The following is an 18,861-nucleotide window of genomic DNA, read 5'->3' on the forward strand; positions in this document are numbered from 1 at the left end:
CGGCGTACCTAGCCGGAGCATGGGTACCATTGAGTGGGAGGGCACGGCTGAGCGCGTGGCAATCCACTGACCTTATATCCTTCTATTCGACTCCCGCTTTATCGAAGTCAGACACGTAGCAACAGGTCTGCTCGTGCAGATCATTCCTGGGAACGAGATACGCTGTATTTGGGACAGTCATAGCGCCACCCATCGACTGGTTCAGAAAGCTTCCAACAGGTGATGAGCCTTGACCCTCGGATACATTGCGTCATGGCCGCATTGGAGCCGGCGGACCGCATGACCCTGCCCTTGATCACCAGCTGAAGGAGCGTGCGGAAGAGCAGCGAAAGATACTACTGGGACTGGCGTAGTAGGATCCAGACCCACCTGACGCCCAGATTGGACGGATGAAGCGTCTGCATAACGCAAATCACGAGGATCGCCGTGAAATAGCTCCGATGGCCGCTGTAGCAGCATGGCCGACTCACCGGGTATTCAATTGTACGGTCGAGGTGAGTCTACAGACGACTTATCATAAATGTGAAGCTGATGAAACCATAGATTTTGCACAGCTATGAAAACACCAGTGGACCCAACGCCGTGTACGTGACTGACTACACCGCAAACCTTCATACCAGCCCTACACAAGCAAACTGGTGCTCACGGGAACTATCTGCATATGTGTTCAAAATTGAGATGTGGGATCACGCGGGGCGCCTTGCAACGACGATGCAGCCCGGAGAGTTCTGGTCCCTCCCAAACACACGCGTGATGGGAGACTCCTATTGTTATATTTACGGTAAATTGGTGGAAACACATAAGTCAAAGAAGCTTGACGAGGTCCAAAATAGCGAGAACCTGCACTTTCGTGCTTTGCTAGAGTAAGTGGTGCTGTAGGCTTTACAAAAATTCCACTTACCACGGGTTATCCAGGCGCAAAAAGATGTTTCAGCAAGGGGAAGGTGGATCTTCTGGGCGGTTTGATAAAAAGTTGGTTGAAGATGTTGACAAAGAAGTGGCTGGCTGACGATGTGCCAGCGGCGCGCGAACTCCCAAAGTTGGCTTACTGTCGTTAAGCTTGATGCCTGTAGTGCAGAGGCCTGTATAACTATTAACTGTATATCTAGCATATGTTGCGCGCCCACCAGATCTGCGCCCTTGATTTCAGCAATAACCTCGTAGGGTCCGATGAGGTGCTCCAGCGTGACAAGACGATCTTTCACAACAACAAGGGCATCCTCCTTGATAGATGAGCGCATGAAACTGTAAGTCAATTCTGGATGAATAGCAATGCCCTAACGAAGGATACTATGAGGATGCTAAAATTGAGAAAAACTCACGCACACCATGTTTGCTGTTAGAGTCCAAGGTGTAGTGGTCCATACTAACAAACTTGCCAAAGGCTCCTTGTTCAAGACTTTTCGAAGAGCAGCGCTCGCGATTTCAGTATGCGAGTCCAGCAGAAAGGTCGCATGGACTGGATTGTGAGACATGTTCATCGTTATAGACAAGCTCCGCTTCAGTGAGAGGGGAATGTGACGAGTGAGAGTAATGTACTGGTCGGTAGTGCCGGTAAATAAGACCTACGTGGTATATGAAATAAATAATAAACTCGGACGACAGGAGACAAGAAACGCGTACCTTGCTCTACCATTGGCTGAAATACCTGAAGCTGACAAATTTCATAGCCATGGTCTTCAGGAAGAGGTGAGTAAGCCACAGCGTAGCCATAGATCTGTCTCAAGTCATACCAAGTGTGCGGAAGGTCGTTTTTGGACTCCAATCGGCCATTATGCAAAACTGCTCAAATTATTCCTGCTGCGTCTTCATTTCCCGTTCTGCCGCTGCTTTGGCTGCTGCACGTATGACATTGGGGGGTGACGAAAGAGCATCCTTCTAAATTTCATATTTATTCGATGCGAGATTCACTAGGAGGAAAGAACCACGCGCCTTCAACTCCTGTAGAGCCTTATTTTCAATAGGTAAACCATGGCAATCCCAGCCAGGGTGGTAGCTTCGACGAATGAGCGGTACCAATCAACCATAGGAAGGAAGAACTCACCGTACTCGATGACCTGTCAAGACTTGATACCTGTTGATGATGTCTTTTATAATCTTATTTAAAGCATGTCCTGGAAATAATAAGACATTAGTATTGCGAGTGTGCGTATATTGCTCCGTGCGTACCAATGTCAAGGTGACCGCTCGCGTAAGGAGGGCCATCGAGCAGAGCAAAGAGTGGTTCGTGCGCATTCTGAGTCTACATGCTGCTGCGTCTGACCAGAAGCATTGATGAATTTGAGAAACGCACCTGCCATCGATACAGCTGTTGGCAAGTCTTACTTCTCAGCAACGACTTGGACTTTGCTGAGTCTACCCAGAGCGGAAATGAAGTCTTTGGCAAGAGAAGAGTCTTCGAATGGGCTTTGGGGTCTGTACTGGCGTCCTTCAAAGATTGGGAGACATGGCAAGCAGAGAAGTAGCGGCTGTTAGATAACTTGAAGAAATGCGGGCGAACTGGCCTCGTGGCGATTGGTCCAACCACCAGACATTTGAAAGTGCAGTCACCCCCAAATGGGCAGCTTAAAATTCAGGGCGCAAGTGAGTACATGTACAAATTTGCTACGAACATATTTATCCAGGAACTCCTCTCACAACCCAGGACATCTCTCTCGCCACCCCTGGCTTCTGATTGAGCATATGTATGTCAGTGCATAGTTTCATCCACGAAGTAGGAGAATCATCTTTTAGTACAGCGAGGTGCCTTTGGGCTTGCATCGCTACTTCATCAAAGTGAATGATCGTGCTGATATCCATGTGTCTTGGAGAATGAAACTGGGCTCCGCATTCTACTTCCTCCACGGCTTTGACGATCTTAAGTTATTAGTAGGAGTATTTCTAAACAATAGCAACAAACACTGCTCACCTGTACCACAGCGATCGATGCATCAACAATCGGGTATCCTCCCCCCGAAGGACGATCAAGAATATTGGGTCTGGAATCACCAAACAACACTGCATGCATCACCCGCCGAAGCACCTCATCTCCGATAACCCCCTGGTGAAAATATTAAGGACAGTGAACTTCAAGCCTGCTACAATTCACTTACATCTTTGAGAGTCAAGTAAGGTGCAGTCTCTAGAAGGCCAGATGTCTGGTCTGGCAAGCGACAATGATGTAAGTTGTACTTCTCTCTGACCAGAACCCTTGCTTCTTTGAGAGCCAGACTCTTATTTCGCAGGTTACCCAGAACCGCCGAGTTTTGTAAACGCTCAGCCCATTGATGATCCAGACTGCCTAACCCATAGAAGGCATGCAATACGTGGCTGGAGGCCATGCATTTGCGGGCCTGTTCGAGTGTCATTCCAAAAGAAATGGGAACATGATCGGACCTCCCATAATGAGTGCTGCCTGTCTTTCTTGTGTGTTGAGCCTGGCGATCCACCATAGAGTCGTCTGAGGGTCCAACATGAGAAAGAGCTGGGAAAAACTGATTGTACATGGTGGATATCACATTTCGCAGAAGCCCACATGATAACAAAATGGGGAGAGAGGGCGTGTGGATCTGCAGCAAGCTATTGATGTCGCTTCCATTCCAAACGCGGGGAAATTCAAGGCGGGTAGTAGCAACAGTATGAGCAAATATATGAGTCCTGTGAGCGGCGTTGACATGATGAAGAAGGCCTGTGACGTGAATGACACTAGGCCGTATTATTGCAAGATAGAACAGAATAAGTGGGGTGAGACTGGGAGGAAAGACCCACAGCCACTCTTGCAAGACCTGGTTGAGTTTTCTGTCCGCTGGGTGACCTATAACAAGCTCGGAGCCTAGGAGATAGAGATTACGAGGGATGCCGGTTTCGCTATCTGACTGGAATTGAAAGGACCGAAATTGCTGGTGTAGGGGAGGTATGCCGCACGTCAGGAGAAAGGCAACCAGAATTTGACCAAGAATTTGCTTGTCGAAGGCCAGCCACTTTCTGGCAGCCTCCTCAGTAATCACAGTGGGTGAAAGCATAATGTGATGGTTGGGTTCTTTTGGGTCTGACAGGCGCTGTAACATCAAATCCAACAGTGGCTCTATAAGAATGCGGTTGGAAGGCTGAAGGAAAATGGAGTCAGGACTATTGAGGTCGTCGACTAACTGGCTGAAAATGCCACGAAACTGTGGAAGAAGATCTTCGCAACCGCGTGGCAAGCACTGGCCTATCTGGTCTGATATATTTGCTATTGCGGTCTTGGCCAATCCCCCAAGATCTGCAAATAGGATACTCTGGGAGATACCATCATTGTCTCGCATGGTCACGGCAGTGCCATCTTCAGTGAAGAAAAAACCGTAGTTTCGTTTCTCTTTGAATGAAGCTGGCCTTGAATGGAACCAGGCAGTCTTGATTTGGTTGTAAGGTGTGGCGAACGAGGGGTGGCTGGCAAGTAAGGGCTGAACATAGTGTAAATTCTCTGCCAAAATGCTGTAGGTCGTGCAGGTAAGTTGTAGTCCCAGTTGTAAAGCAGCATAAAGCAGCTTACCTTAAGACTGACAATGACCCAGGAGTGCGATCTACCTGAGCTACAATTTTTGCTGGGCGTCGTTGAGCTGGAAGAGAAGACTGCGGGTCATAGTATGTGTCTAAATATGCCGCTCATATTAGCGCAATGTATAGCATCCCAAATTTGTGCCTCACCTAAGTTCTCCGCAGTGTCGCCATTCAGATAGTAAGAGTGAAAGGTTTCTTCTTTTTCAAAGTCCCATCCGCCTTCAGCTTCATGTGGTAGCATAGACTCTTCCTCCGCATCTATACCATCGTCATGACCATCTACAAACTCTTCTTCAACTTGCCGGAATTGCGCAACCACGCAGTCATCAGCGCCTTCCCCCTCATCTGGAGTGGCGACCGGCTCCTCCATAGGCTGAGGTGCCTCGCTCGTATCAGGTACGGGATCCCTGGTGAAACTATCTAACAGAAAGGGAATGAAGCGTTGATGGCCGTGGTCCTCAAGCCGAGCAGAGTGGATGATGACGGTATAAAAGTTGTGCTGCAGCACAGCGCAAGTCCTGGCAGTAGTTGCAGCAAGTAGAAAGCCACCGCCATCACCCAGTGAGCCAATACATAGGGTGTAATCTGTCGGGCATGCCATCGTTTCTAGGTTGGTAAATTTCTGCTTGACAAGGGTCACCAGCAGTTGGTGCATAAGTTGGAGAAGCACAGCTGGGCGGGGAATCTTGGTTTGAACGAGGTAATTGTAGAGCATATTGGCGGCATACTCCTGGGCCAGACTCCTCCTGATGCGAAGAGTGCCAAATGGCGCCAAGGCCCCAGTGCGCTCTGCATGGATCCATCTGATCAACATACAGATGCAACGAGACAGAGGTCTGGAGTAGGTGTAGTAGGAAACCCGGCTCAGCGCTCTGAAGTGCGCTTTGGTGCTGGGTAGATAGTGAGCTATGGATAAATTGGATAGGAAGAGTACTCACTTCATTGTTACTGCTTGGCGAAACTGCTCATCACTTTTGGACGATAGATAGGTCTGGATGTCCACAATATATGACCTATAGAGCTTCCGAATGGTAATGAGGCCGAGCTCAAGCTGCCTTTCCACCCCCTCCAAGGATAGCGCCTCTTTCTTTGTTCTAAGTTTCACCAACCCACGAAGAACACCTGGTTGCAGGCCCAGGCTAGCAATAAACTTCTGCCACCCAAGGTCCGCCAAGTATTGACTATGGAGAGAGACTGTATGTTGGATGCGAGAGGACCTCACTGCAGCAACAGCTTGCGCTGAGGACGCAGGAGTGTAGTCCTTGATAAAAGGCCAGACTACTGAGGACAACGGGTCTTTGATATTGAGAATTTTGTGAAATGGGCGGTAAATCCATTTCATTTCAACGTCCCCAGCCAGATAAGCCTTGGCGTTTTCAGGGTGGGCACTAGCGATGTGTTGTCTGGTGGGAGCATGCTGACCCTTGGTGGAAGATTTCCCTGCTGGTACAGCGTACCAATGGCGGCAGCCCAGGTGTGGGCAGTGAGACGACCACTCTGGTTGAAGACCCTGGATGGGCTCAGATAAATCACCAGGGGGGCTGGGACAGTGCGTCATTGATGTGAGGCGGTGGCTGTTGAGCAGATGGGTAACTAGTACTGATTTAATGGCTGAAGGTGTCCGGCTTCTTAGTTTGCCTCGGTGGTGGGGGAGCAGCATGTGAGCTGACAGGTGACCAGCAGGCACAAGACCAGAGTTAACGTCGCAGACAAAACCATACTGCCCGAATGACATTCCTACTGCAGCTAACAAGGGACAGACGGTGGTAGGGGGCGAGAAGAGTGGACTTGACTCGGAGTGCGCTGGAGTATGGAATTGTTCGCAGCACGTAATAGACTGCTCATCGCGCATCCAGATGTCAAGTGGACCATCAAAGTCCTCAGAGGCAGAGCTAGAATCGGCAGGTATCTCCAGATGGGCCCGCTTTGAAGCCCTATCACCTGGGTACACATCTTTGCACCGTTTACGCTTGGATGTGGATGTGAGGATGGCCATGGTGAGTTCCCAACTAATTTCACATGAAGGTGCGGTGGCTAGTCATAAGTCATAGTACTGTGAGACTGAAATTTTTGAAAGTTTCGGCAGGTTCGAGGTTTAATTAATTAATCTATTAGTCAAGTGGGTGCGCTAACATCATAGTATGTAAAGTACGTTGCTACTCACAGGAAACCCGGCAGTGACTGACTACACCACGTCGATGTAGTGCTGCTGCAAGGAGGAACTTCTCAGAGGTCAGGTTCAAGGCAGCTTCATTGATGCAAGACCACAGGACAGGCGCTGCATTATGGAAGTACGCAGGCGCGCGTATTCCATTTTTTTTTAAAAACTGGTGTTTATGCGCCCCTTGGGTGCTCCCAACTTCAACGTTGTCGCAATGGCTTTAGCTTTGCACACCTGATTCTTCTGGTGAGAACAAGTACTGTTGCTGGAGTTGGTTGTCGGGTACAAAACACAGTTCTTCGGATTCAGTTGAGTTATACGTGCATGTGGAGTCGTGGATTGACTGACTTCTTGGGTTGTTCGTGCCGGGACACGAGGTTTTGAGTGGTGAGTCCGAGTGTGTGATGAATGATGGTGGTGCTCCAAGAGGCATTGGGTGGTTCTAGGCGTCGGATTATGCCTGGGTGATTTTTCAAGCTAAAGGCTAGGTTTGAGGTACTCCTACGGTATATTTGAGACTATGAAGTATGTAAGTACAGTACCGTCACTGGCAGATGGAACGATTGCGGTACCTGAAATTGGGCGTTTATTGCGCACGGCGCAGATAGTCTATCTCCTCATGCTCCCAGGTGAGCTTCTAGTATTAGTCCGCGTCTGCAGGTACGGTGGGTGCGAGATTGTTCTAGAACATGGAAGCACGAGCGGCGAACGAACATTGATATCCATGATCTACAAGAACAAGATGTTGTCAACGAATGTCTACTCATATACAAGCTGTCCCCCTACCTAACGACCGCTGTGATGAACCATTAAGGACCAAGTATGCACGCACGTCAGTGATGGTGTGAATGTAAATTCTGCAGTACCGATCGAAGGCTTGTTGATCATGATCGGAGAGATCGGTGGAACCGGCTTTGGAGATGTGGTGATAGTTGTGGTTGGGATTCGGTCGTGATGGGCTGGTTGGGGGTAGGTAGTGCGCTGGGACTAGGCTGGGTGGGATTTAGTCGTGATGATCTAGTTGGGGGGTGGGTAGTGAGTTGGGACTAGACTGGACCTTGATGATTGTGCGTTTGAGATAGTGGAGTATTGATGACCGTCGAGTCGGTCCGGGTGTGCCAATGGCTGGTGTTGCATAGCGGCTATCAGTGTTTCTACCGCCAGTGGCGAGCCAACAGTAAGCCGTGTGAAGCCTATGGGCTAGCCCCAGGCTACAGCCAGTCACTGGCAGTGTTCTGGCGATGGCGGAATACCTGAAATAGAAGGTAGCTCCCATCTGTTTGCAGTCTCTGGAAATTGCCGTTAGATCAGTCTTATGGATAGTTATCAATGTAATATCAATGTGCGATATCACCTCCACGCAACGTCAAGCCATTAAGTCGTGTCCCACCCACTCTCAGCTTTGAGAATGAGCAATAAAAAGCCCAAAGACTGGTGGTGGGGATATTTTGATACTCACCCAGATTTCGAGAAGAAACTCCCTGTGGCCTATGCAAACGAGAAAGAGAGAAGTTTCGAAAGGACATCACCGAAATTCCCCAACTCGGATAAGGGCTGATAATGACTGACCAGGATGCGCAAGGTCACAAAAGGTGCACCAGGTGTATCAGCGCGCGGAAGGCGGGGGAACCGACGTATAAGATCTGGTTGAGAAACTCAATTGAAGGTAAGATGGCGGAGGTTGGGTAAGTAACTCGTACCTTAGCATAGATTTTGAGCTTATAAGCATTGATATGGCAATGCTGAGGGAACCTGAAAGTTGGAAAGTTCCGTCCCACCCGTCCGGCCCGTCCCGTCCGTCCCGACCGTCCCACCCGTCCTATCTGTCCCATCCGTCCTTATCGTCCGCATCGTGCAACAAACGATGATAACTCTACAACGTGCCGCTGCTAGTCTTGCGGGTATCCCTAGCCTAACGTTAGATGGAATGTTCGTGTTTGCCTCGTTGGCAACAGGCCTCAAGGACGACATAATACTCACGCAGCCAGCTTCATACGACATTCGCGAGCCTCCATTGTTTCTTCCTCCTAGCGTTGTTGCTTTTCTCGGCGCTGCGTGCGTACTTTCACCGGCATACGTGAAGATGTGTTGGAGTGCGCTGAAGAGTAGTATCTGGGCTGGCAATTTTGCCATTTGTGAGAAGATGAAAGAACTGTTTGAGATACACGGACACCCTCATGGCCTCAGTACCGTAACATGCTTTTCAACTCGGATCTGTGAGGCTGAACGCACCCGTTTCAACAGCGCAGCACACATTCTATCCGCCATTCAAAACGTGTCCCAATTCTACCTGCGATCGCACTCGAAAAGGCTTGTTGCTTGGCAAGGCTGAACAGCGCAAGGCGGTCTACTTCGGCCTCTCCGGTACCCTCCCTGCCTACAGTGTTCAGCTGTATTGTGAATGTGAGTGCTACATCTATCCATCAACGTTCCGACGCCGCCGCTAACCCCCCGTCAGCCTGCAAGACAACCTATCACACGAACTACAAGGTTGTTGGTGACCGGCGCATTTACTACGATTACACCACCAAACTGCCAGACATCGTGCAGATCGCGGATCACTATTACGTCGACTATCAAGTGGCGAGATTATGGAAGGCCATGATGCATGCCTCCTGGTATGTAGTGTCTGCACATTCTGGGTCTTTCCCTACTGACCATACACTCAGCACGTCAGCAACCAACTGCGCGCACATCTACAACATTGCACTTGCAAATGTAGAATCCGCGCAGTTCCCAGGTACGAAATGGTTCACCAAGGACGCCACGATGGACCACGTTTGGAACACGTTCACCATCTGCGTGCTGCTTGAAGATTGCCGTGAACGCCATTGTGTCCTCGACGTTGGTCAGACCATCAACCAAAACGAGCGCTTCATCGAGGCAATGTCAGACAGGAACCGACGCATGCGGATCTACAACCAACCACTCGCTCGTCGGCACTTTTGTGCTAAGTGTACCCGGGTCTACAATCATGGTGATACTGGTATGTACGCTTCCTGCGGTGTTGTTCTGCGCTCACGTTCTTACAGCTAACAAACTCGTTTCTGTCATTGTGGTGGATGGCGTCGTCGTGAGCCGTCCGTGCTGCTCTGTTCCCAACTGCTGGGTACATCTCCGTACCCCACAAGACCGGTTTTGTCATGCCCACTCCGCCCACCTCAATCAATGTGCGATTAAAGGCTGCGCACAATCTGTCGTGTCAGGTGGCCTTACGTGCGACATCCCCGCACACCAGGAGTCTGAAGCACTGCACACTCTGCGGGGCAAGTCTCGATTCCGTCTGCACGAACGCCTTGAGCGTTCACGCGCTATCCATGGGCGACTTGCAAATGTCCAGGCTGGAGCTGACGACGACGGGGACGGTGACGGTGACGGCACACAAGCCATCGGAGAGGAGGAGTATGACGTGAAATCGGGAAAGAAGAAGAAGCTTCGTGCGCAGTTCACGCGCAACTATACTCATTGCGAGGAGTTGATTGTTGCACCTTGCGGGATGATTCATGCTCGCGAGACCATGCACAATGCCGAGGGAGTAGGAAGTGTCGCAGAATTTATTCGCCGTGTCTTCCGAGACCCAGAGACACGCCCAACTCACGTATTCTTCGATAACAACTGTCGACTCGCCCTGCATGTCCAGAACGACCCGTTCTTCCAAGACATCGGCCTTTCTGTCGACGTCTTCCACTTCGAGTGCAAACATTCAAAGCAAGACACGTTCTGCCAAGAAAACTGTAACCCCGCCGCATTTCCGGAGCTGAAGACGGACGACGGGGAGTGGTACTTCAACTCTTCGGCTTGCGAACAGACCAATTCCTGGTTTGGTAAATTCAATCCTATCACACGAGGCATGAAGCCAGTAAAGTTTGACTTCTTCCTCGACGAGATGATCTCATGCAGGAATAAGGAGACCTTGAAAAACTTGGAGAAGACTGGCAGGAAACCCTCAGTTTGGACGGGGACAGGTTCATCTGTATTGTAGCACATTTTTTCTATAGTGGTGTAGAAGGTGTAGGCATAATATATAAAATCTTGAAGGAACGAGCGCAGGGTGGAACAAGTGCAGAGCGCAGGGTGGTGTAGAAGGTGTAGGTATAATATAGGAAGAAGGCGGTCAGCTCACCAATGAGATCATCGAAGATGAAGGTGATGAAGATGATGGCCACTCCTTGGGGAGACGAGCAAGAGATGGAGTCGACTTGTGCGATGTGCCGTTTCCTTGTCAACTGTTGTTGATGGGTTCACCTGTGAGTGGAGGGTTGAGGGTGTACTTGACGTGTGAGTGGAGGGTTGAGGGTGTACTTGAAGCGAAAGTGATGCGATGGCTTGAGGAAGATCGGCATGAGCGCGAGGAAGAGGAGCGGACTGCAAGACGTGATGTAATTGGCATGAGACGAGCTAAGACAAAGAGATGTGGACATGCAAGACAAACTAAGAGACATAAGAGACACGAGACGGATGAACTATGCGAGATGAACTAAGAAAAATGCAGTGAAGAACCCTAACGTGTCTCTATCATAAACTTCGACCACAGACCCTCTTCTGTTCGTCCAGCCTTAATAAACTTGTCCGTGATGTTGGCGGGCGCATCTGCCCAACGCTTCTTGTGAGCATGGAATGTCGTGCTAGCGTAAGGGACTCCGAACATCTTCTGGAACACAGCGCCAACACCTTGGCGGCGCTTGCTGATCGTCTCGCAAAGTCTGAATCCTTTGGCAACATCACATGCGTAGAAATCACCCGGCCAGACTTTGACATCGTCCACGTCGATTGGATCGGAGAGCGTGCCTCCGGATATGGAAGGATGTGCCGTTGAAGAACCTACTGAAGGACGTGCAGTGGCCCGTTCGAGGGGTTTGCGACGAGTACGAGGTGGGCTGGAGCTGGGACTGCGTGGACTGCGACGACGGCGAACAATGGAAAATTTCGGGGGCGGAGACGGTGTGCCGAACGATGGAATGGAATATCCTGAATATGATGCGGAGGGTTGTCTGGAAGGAGGAGGACTAGGTGAGGCTTGAGAGGAAGGTTTGACTTTACCCTTGCCCTTTGATAGCAACAGGGCCTCGACCTCCAACTCAGACGGCAAGGTGCCCATCTGTGGCTGAGGCTGAGAACGAGAATGAGCGTGGAAGAGAACTTCGTTGGGTGCGGGCAAAACGTTATGATGCTGGCGCAGCTCCTCACGGACTGCAGCGCGATCGGCAGCCAAGTGAGAGCGAAGGTTAGGTGGGGAGTCGTTGATGCTTCGGATACAGCTATCGAGGTCCACACACTGAGTTACGTTCGTGTTCCTGAGGAGGACAGGCTGGCCTTCGATGACAGTGACAAGGTAGCCTGGCTGCACACCTCGCCACTCTCGTCGCTGATGGTTCCATATGTGAATGATGGAGGCGGCACCCACCCCTCCATCAATGCTGGCAGCGGCCAGTCCCATCAGGGATATGACTCCATGATCGAGTGATAGGTGGGGCCATGTGAACGATGATGTCCCTGACTGGAACTCGAACACGTTCGGTTGAACAGCCGTCCTGTAAGTGTGATGGTCAGCGTCTACAGCGGGGTAGCAGAGAAGGGGCGACGAACCTTTACCCAAGAGTAAACAACTGTATGGTACCGCGCACGATTCTGCGCCTCGATCTCATCAGCACGACGCTGGCGTTGTTCTTCCTCGCGTTTAGACGTTTCTGCTAGTTGCGCTGTGAAAACCTCTGGCATCTGCATGTGATAGCGAGGGCCTGGTTCTGGGGAGGCGCGAGAGCGTGTGGGGACAGTTCGAGCCCTCGACGGCTTCTTCGCTTGTGGGATATCATGCGGATGGTCAGTGTGAGCCTCAGCCTCAACAACAGGTGCGACAGTAGGAGATGGTGAACGTTCAACGGGTGCGGGGATATTAGGCTCGTCGCCATCGAGGTTGGTGTTGTCGTGATCGTCGTCTTCAAGCTCCAATTCTTCAGCGCCGTTTGGGTCACCAACGTGGTCAAAGAGGTGGCAGCCACCCAGGCGCCTGCAGTGTTTGCGACAAGTCGACCTAGCGCAGTTCTTGTTGACTGCGCGTGCTGCCTACAGCCGACGACCATGCACACACGGCGCTTCAGCACTGGTAGGTTAGAACTTCGGGTTCGAGTACGAGCATGAGCAGGAATCGTTGGAGAGGATCGTGGTGATCCGAAGTGCACAAAGTTGCACTTCGTACCATCCTGATTTACATCAAAACACTGTGCGTCCCATTAATATTGAAATCAAAAAAGAGGTAAGAAAGAACTTACGATCGCTTGCCAACGTCCACGGTTTCCATGTTCATTGGACTTGCACACCGTCCATTGACATGGTTTATCGCATGTCGTGCATGAGACTTCATAACCGGGACGTGGGCCTGTGGGGGGCTGAACTGCGGGGCGTGGCATCACAAGCGTCCAGAGATGGTGACGGTGTTGGGGGAGCGACAAGACGGCAACAACGATGCAGAGCGATGAGAGAGAATTGAAAGGTGGCGGGGCAGTGAATGACAGCGGGCTGGTATTGATGAGTAGGGCCCTTTTATGTTCGCGAGGGCGGGGGCATAGTGTGGGCGGGGGCATACTGCCAGAATGCCTGAGGACGGCACGACAGACGGCTCTAGGTTGCCTGTAAGTTGAGCGGCACCCAAAGGAATCCATGAGCGGCGATGAGCAAGGTATCATGCCCATTGCCCATGGTGCGCCCATATAGAATCTCCGCCAGAAAGATTTCCGAGAAATTCCGAGCCGTTCCGAAACGCCAAATAGGGGGTGGGACGTATGGGACGGTACGGACGGACGGGACGGTACGGACGGGACGGACGGTCATTTCCAATTTTCCGGTATATACGCAATGCTACTTATATGTTCTGATCTGGTATTGGATTCTGATAAGAACACTTCATTTCGGTATTGTATTACATGGTATGCGCAGACAGTAAAAGTACATCTAAGAGCAGAACGTGCACCAGGGCTTCTCTAAGAGGCAGACACGCGCCAAAGCTTCTGAAGGAGGCTCAGTATGACAACGACAACAAGAAGGAAACATGCGATGATCGGACGAGACATGCCCTCGTTGTCAGCAGCCTGGCTCTGAATTCCCGTCCGAATCTGCATTGAAGACAACAGACGGGTGCAGGTATACCAGCGAGGGCTCGGTGTACGTGGTCCATGTTCCACTGCGCGTCGCTGGTCTCTGTAGCAGGGGCAGACGTGAATATTGGGTTTACAGCAGATGCTGAAGTAAGAGCAGATGTTGCGCTGGGTGCAGATGGTAGGAATGAGCGGAGGACGCCGAATGAGCTGTCTACGACGCCCATCATTACTTTATTAGCAGACCCAGCGATGGCATCGACACCTTGTTCTACGCGTCCGTGGGGGCTGCCCGGCGCGTCTGCAGGTGCGTCTGGCGGAAGTGTGGTGCGTACAATTGGGATTGGAGTGAGGTCTGCGGTGCTGTAGACAATCAATGTTAGTGCATCGAATGAGAATGGATATTAGAGTACGGGAAACAAGGAACAGCGGTTTGAATCAAGCAAACCCACGAGATGGAGGGATCGAAAAGCTTGAACACCCACCTAACAATACCAACACCCTTCCCAACACCCACAGCACCAAGATCCACATTCTCCAAGAACTCTACAACAGCCGTCAAATTAATCAAACAACACCTTTCCTCTCCACCAGCGAACGCAGCATTGCGGTACCACTGTGTGAACATAAGATGCGAGACGAGGCGTACAGGGTTTGATTTGACAACAGCATTTTCCGACGGCGGAGTGAGTTATGTTGAGCTCGCGAAGCACATGACATAGGGCTGGCGGCTCACCGTGGCTTTTGCATAGCAACACACGAGAGATAGACTTAGTCTAAGATAGTTAGCGCCCATGTTCGGATCACATCACTCACCTAAGCTGAGGGAGGTCGGGTGTCAAAAGACTACAAGATCGAATAAAGTCAATATATGCGCTATATTTTGACATGTAATCTGAGAACTCACAATTGTGGATGCTTAGACTACTTTATTTTGCTCTTTCAACTTCGTTATGTGGTTGCTTACCCCTCCAAAGTTCCATTGTCTGACTTTCAAGGGCCCTGGTGATGACTCCGATGGATGTATGCAGTGTGCTTACAATTTACACTTTCCAAGTGAAAGCTTCATACGACGAGAAATAATCAAATAGGGGATCAGAGGAGCTTGAGTGCGACAGGCTGACATGGTGGTAGGGCTAAGGGTTAGAACTTAGGACACGACCGCCGATGAGATAGTGTTATCAATATTTGGTGTTATTGACGTGGTGTTTGGTTCACGTATCAATGACGCACGTGATTATCAAATTCACTACCATTACTCAACGTTCTGCCGTACCATGGGGTAGTCTCAATGCACATCTCATCATCCTTCTGCAGTTTGATACGCATTCCCCACCTGGACGCAACAATCGCACTACTGCAACCACGCGCCATGCCGAAGGCTCACGAATGAAAAAAAAAACATCATGAATTGTCTCTTTTCTCGCTCTTCCGCTCCTCAGGGTGATACTCCCCTCCCCAGCAGGAACCCCACTGTGGATGTCTTCGCAACTCGGGGCAAATACGTAAGTTTCCTGAGCTGTGGCAATCCATGATCCCTTCATGACATTCTCGCAGTGCACCGCTAACGCCATCAGCGGGAAACGGCATGTGGTGCAGCGACCACGTCCCCCTCCCCAACCAGCCCACACTTCCAACACTGGTGTAGCGAATGCTGGTGCTTCGAGCAGCAGCGCACCCCCATTGGGCACATCCAATGTGACTGATGGAACTACCTCAGCAACCTTGCAGACCGGAAGTACGAGTACTTCTGCTGCAACCAACAGACCCCCTTCTCTGATGGACATTGAATATGTTCCAGACATTAGCTGCTTTGCACGTCTAGCAAGGTGTTTCTCGTGTCTTTCACACACTTAGCGAACGAGTACTGCTGCTTCCCGCGCCCGCTAAGCGGTCACCGGTCACCCCTTCAGAACCTCTTCACTGCAATATAAGAGACTACTATTGCATGTATTTGAAGATACTTTGCTACTGATAGACGTCTGCCATCATACATAGCATTCATTGAAATTCAGATACATGACTTTCTCGACGGCTTTGTGAAATGATGAACCTATACATTACTTCGTCCCCGTGGTCGCTGGGATGGTCAACCTAGTGGATTAACAAGACATTTACAGACTGTCACATAGTACAAGACACATGGTGCATTGCATATACTGATTTCATGTCCCCAGCATAAGCAAGTCAAACACTGCGTACACGGAAAGCATCACGCATACCACAATGCAGACATTCCACGTCGGATCCGAGTCGTTCGATGCAATATACAAGAAGTTGAGCGGGACCTGGATCTTCGAATAACTTGGCGGGGAGGGTGTCTTTTCCAAAGTAAGCCGTACCGACTTGTAGATTCGTGTTGGATCCCGAACTTCAGCAGACATGTAGTTGAATGTAAGGGGAATTATATTAGCGGTGGTATCAACTTGGATAAACTGCGTGTGCCGGAAGGGAGAAATTTGCTGGGAATCGAGGCATTGTAGTTCCCAGTGGCAGCAACCAGAGGCATGGAGCTATTGAATGACACAACAGGTACTTGAGGGATGGTGATTGCGAGTATAGTGCCAATGCTACAAAAGTTTTCAAAATATTTTTGCTCGGGAGGTCGAGTGTGACTTACTAACAGTGGAGGAATGAGGATTGGGTTTAGAGCGTTATCTGGGATATGAGCAGGGAGAAGAAGCGTGGCAAGAAGTGCTTGTCTTGCGAGGATCAATTTCTCAGGTCCATCACCGAGCGGAAGTGGTTCGAGGATATTCTATGGAAAAAATCCTTTGATTCAACAGGAAAATGCGCATATATGATATCTACTTACCGGAGAGTTGAAGTCGACGGTTTCAGAGTGGCGTGAATCAGACTAATTTTCGAGACGTGCACAATAGTTTGACTGAAAAGACGGACTGAAGGAATTGGAATCACTGGCTTTCTGAGCGGAAATCTGATGGTGGCGTGAAAGGCAAACCCTGTGCCAGGTCTGGTCGAAGCGTCCTGGAAAAAAGAAATCATGGGTTAAATTCTGCAGAAGTCAAAATGCTCCGTCGTACGAGAGACGCCTGCCAAAGAAAGGCATGAGTGGAAGCATTCTGAGAATTAACGTCCCCCACGTATATATCTATCGGAGCTGGTTGTGGAATATCAGGGGAAATTTGAACTTACCAGGGGCGCATCAGACTGATGGCGGCCTTACACGTTTAGGAGGGTATTGAGGTATGTCTGAGGGAGTGTCGTTGAACCTGCGAGCCCATTGTCATCAATCGTCATCGCATCATCAGCCCGTAAAAGATTGTGGCGCGGGAAAGTGTCCGCATAAGGTAATTTCAGACTTGGGGAATTTTGGTGATGGAGCTCTTGGAGTATCTAGAAGGACATGGGGACTACGGTGAAGAATTTATAAATTGAGTGGACTTGGTTTCTCGACTTTCGGTGATGAATTTGAATGAAATCTGTCACACACACTTATTTCGCCATGTCTCAGGTGTCAGAAATTTCAACATCATATCGATAATCTACTTACCATCCTAGGTGTTGTTTAGCAAAACTAATCTAATGTCTGTCTATGCAGACTCTCTAGCTAGCGGTTGGGATCCAGAATCGTCCTATCTCAGTTCATCTACCGAGTCTGTGAAGGATGACCGCTTCACCCCAAGTCCAGATCTCCAAGAAAGCAGTCACGATGATTATACCCCCACTCGCGCATCCACCAGGGAATCCAACATCTTCACAACCCCTACACATCGCTCGGACTCTGGTGGCCTCTCTTCAAAGACTCGTACAGCACTCGATGCATTATATGGCCGCATCTACGATGGCCGCCGCTGTCTTGTCACACAGTCAGCGATCATCCCGCCCACTATCGCACATGCTGTTCAACGTGCGAGCAAGCCTGATCGTGTGGGCAATTTTATTATCTATGGAATGTGCATTGTTAATCGTGATGTTTCTTCAGTTAACGCTCTATGAATTCTGCCTTGGCTTAGATTTTGGATCATTCCATGTAGACAGCAGAAGAAACCTTTTCTACTGTGCGACAAATTGCATCTCTCACACGGTGTTGACACTGATGTTAATTTGCAGTATCACGCGACTGGCACTATGCATTTGATGCTAATCATTGGTTTCTATTGCCGGATGCAAATGCGCTGGTGAAAGTTCATGGCTATGTCGCTGAGGCAATCACATCGAGGAAAAGGTCCGAGCCTAGTGGCATTGATCATTTCAGATTGAAGGTACTTAATCTCGTTTTACTCATAATATCGCTAACCTACAGCAAAAATCATGCAGTGGAACCTCAAAACTAAAACAAGATACATACTTGTGCCACTACCCGGCAGAGAGCACCTGCTCATCTCGCGCAAAACTGATGATGGAAGTTGGAATCATCACAGTTATCCTTATCTAAACCTCCCGTCACTTGAATGTCACGTAGCGCCTCCGTTTGCGGTCATCAATGCAGGTCCTAAATGCACAAGAGCTCATATCGAACAAATTACACTTGACCATTATCCGCCACAAACAAGTGAGTCTGTGGAACTTACACAACGACTTACACTCTTGTGCGATACTTGGGCCCTTTTCAAGGCTGTGAGGGCTTGGGAGCTAGAAAAGAGGGGGAAGAGGAAGAGAGACCAAGATGACGAGGACATTGAGAGACTTTCTCACGGAAGTAAACGAGCCATGCGGTCGCAACAGCACTCTACACGCGGTCATAGCCCAAAGTCTGATCAACCCAAAGATCAGCCTCTACTGGGTAGTTGCAAGCGCAAATTGTCACCCGGTTTAAGTGGAGTCACTCTCACCAGTCGTGCAGTCTTACACCTGAAAAAGCGACAGAGGACAGTCGATTTGAAAACGAGAGTCAGAGACTGGGTTGATTCCTCAACCCGAGCATCTCTAGACCCAGATCCTTAAATTGTCCTGTGCTCGCAGCTAGTCATACATTGAGGTGAATCATTGGTAGCCAATCACACTTCTTTCCTCCCCCGTCAGCCACCCGTCAATGGTGTCAATGTCATGGTGAATGGCAACGGATATCTTTCAATGAATGGAGACTCGCGTGTCATGTCTGAGGAACCGTCCAAGAACTGCAGCAGA

The 18,861-nt window shown here is 49.9% G+C and overlaps 6 protein-coding genes across 6 annotated transcripts; 2 read left to right on the forward strand and 4 right to left on the reverse strand.

The window, feature by feature from the left end:
• Positions 1-136: 136 nt before the first annotated feature.
• On the forward strand, positions 137-1,371 carry DEU56DRAFT_962890 (uncharacterized protein). Its single transcript, XM_041359369.1, has 3 exons — positions 137-494; positions 544-863; positions 916-1,371. Exons 1-3 carry the CDS (start codon positions 390-392, stop codon positions 1,007-1,009), a joined length of 519 nt encoding a protein of 172 aa, XP_041204378.1. The 5' UTR covers positions 137-389; the 3' UTR covers positions 1,010-1,371.
• DEU56DRAFT_825882 (uncharacterized protein) lies at positions 1,046-2,440 on the reverse strand (the record flags this gene model as incomplete). The annotated part of the gene is made up of 9 exons (XM_041354313.1): positions 1,046-1,067; positions 1,128-1,459; positions 1,540-1,565; positions 1,624-1,677; positions 1,734-1,782; positions 1,933-1,996; positions 2,045-2,114; positions 2,170-2,242; positions 2,294-2,440. Coding segments are annotated over 8 exons (549 nt in total), but the record flags the coding sequence as incomplete, so codon positions are not given.
• An 8,740-nt stretch (positions 2,441-11,180) lies between these two features.
• Positions 11,181-12,977, reverse strand: DEU56DRAFT_962893 (uncharacterized protein; the record flags this gene model as incomplete). Its single annotated transcript, XM_041359370.1, has 3 exons — positions 11,181-12,210; positions 12,297-12,686; positions 12,949-12,977. 3 exons carry the CDS (start codon positions 12,975-12,977, stop codon positions 11,181-11,183), a joined length of 1,449 nt encoding a protein of 482 aa, XP_041204380.1.
• A 679-nt stretch (positions 12,978-13,656) lies between these two features.
• DEU56DRAFT_759451 (uncharacterized protein) lies at positions 13,657-14,398 on the reverse strand (the record flags this gene model as incomplete). Its single annotated transcript, XM_041350324.1, has 3 exons — positions 13,657-13,788; positions 13,809-14,133; positions 14,256-14,398. 3 exons carry the CDS (start codon positions 14,396-14,398, stop codon positions 13,657-13,659), a joined length of 600 nt encoding a protein of 199 aa, XP_041204381.1.
• A 1,405-nt stretch (positions 14,399-15,803) lies between these two features.
• DEU56DRAFT_825889 (uncharacterized protein) lies at positions 15,804-16,339 on the reverse strand (the record flags this gene model as incomplete). The annotated part of the gene is made up of 2 exons (XM_041354314.1): positions 16,249-16,339; positions 15,804-16,225 (listed from the first exon to the last, which is right to left on the reverse strand). Coding segments are annotated over exons 1-2 (248 nt in total), but the record flags the coding sequence as incomplete, so codon positions are not given.
• A 977-nt stretch (positions 16,340-17,316) lies between these two features.
• On the forward strand, positions 17,317-18,707 carry DEU56DRAFT_962917 (uncharacterized protein; the record flags this gene model as incomplete). The annotated part of the gene is made up of 4 exons (XM_041359371.1): positions 17,317-17,661; positions 17,717-17,792; positions 17,845-17,996; positions 18,052-18,707. The coding sequence occupies 4 exons, from the start codon at positions 17,317-17,319 to the stop codon at positions 18,676-18,678; spliced, it is 1,200 nt and encodes a 399-aa protein (XP_041204383.1). The 3' UTR covers positions 18,679-18,707.
• Between the last annotated feature and the right edge of the window lie 154 nt (positions 18,708-18,861).

Source organism: Suillus clintonianus (assembly GCF_016758775.1).
Source record: "Suillus clintonianus strain FC179 chromosome Unknown DEU56scaffold_91, whole genome shotgun sequence".
In the NCBI taxonomy this organism is placed as follows: Eukaryota; Fungi; Basidiomycota; class Agaricomycetes; order Boletales; family Suillaceae; genus Suillus; species Suillus clintonianus.

Bases quoted from the DNA above. Each gene is read 5' to 3' on its own strand.
- DEU56DRAFT_962890 (XM_041359369.1), top strand. From the start codon at position 390: ATGAAGCGTCTGCATAACGCAAATCACGAGGATCGCCGTGAAATAGCT. The intron at 495-543 runs GTGAGTCTACAG...ATGAAACCATAG, and splicing joins TATTCAATTGTACGGTCGAG to ATTTTGCACAGCTATGAAAA. The intron at 864-915 runs GTAAGTGGTGCT...CGGGTTATCCAG, and splicing joins CACTTTCGTGCTTTGCTAGA to GCGCAAAAAGATGTTTCAGC.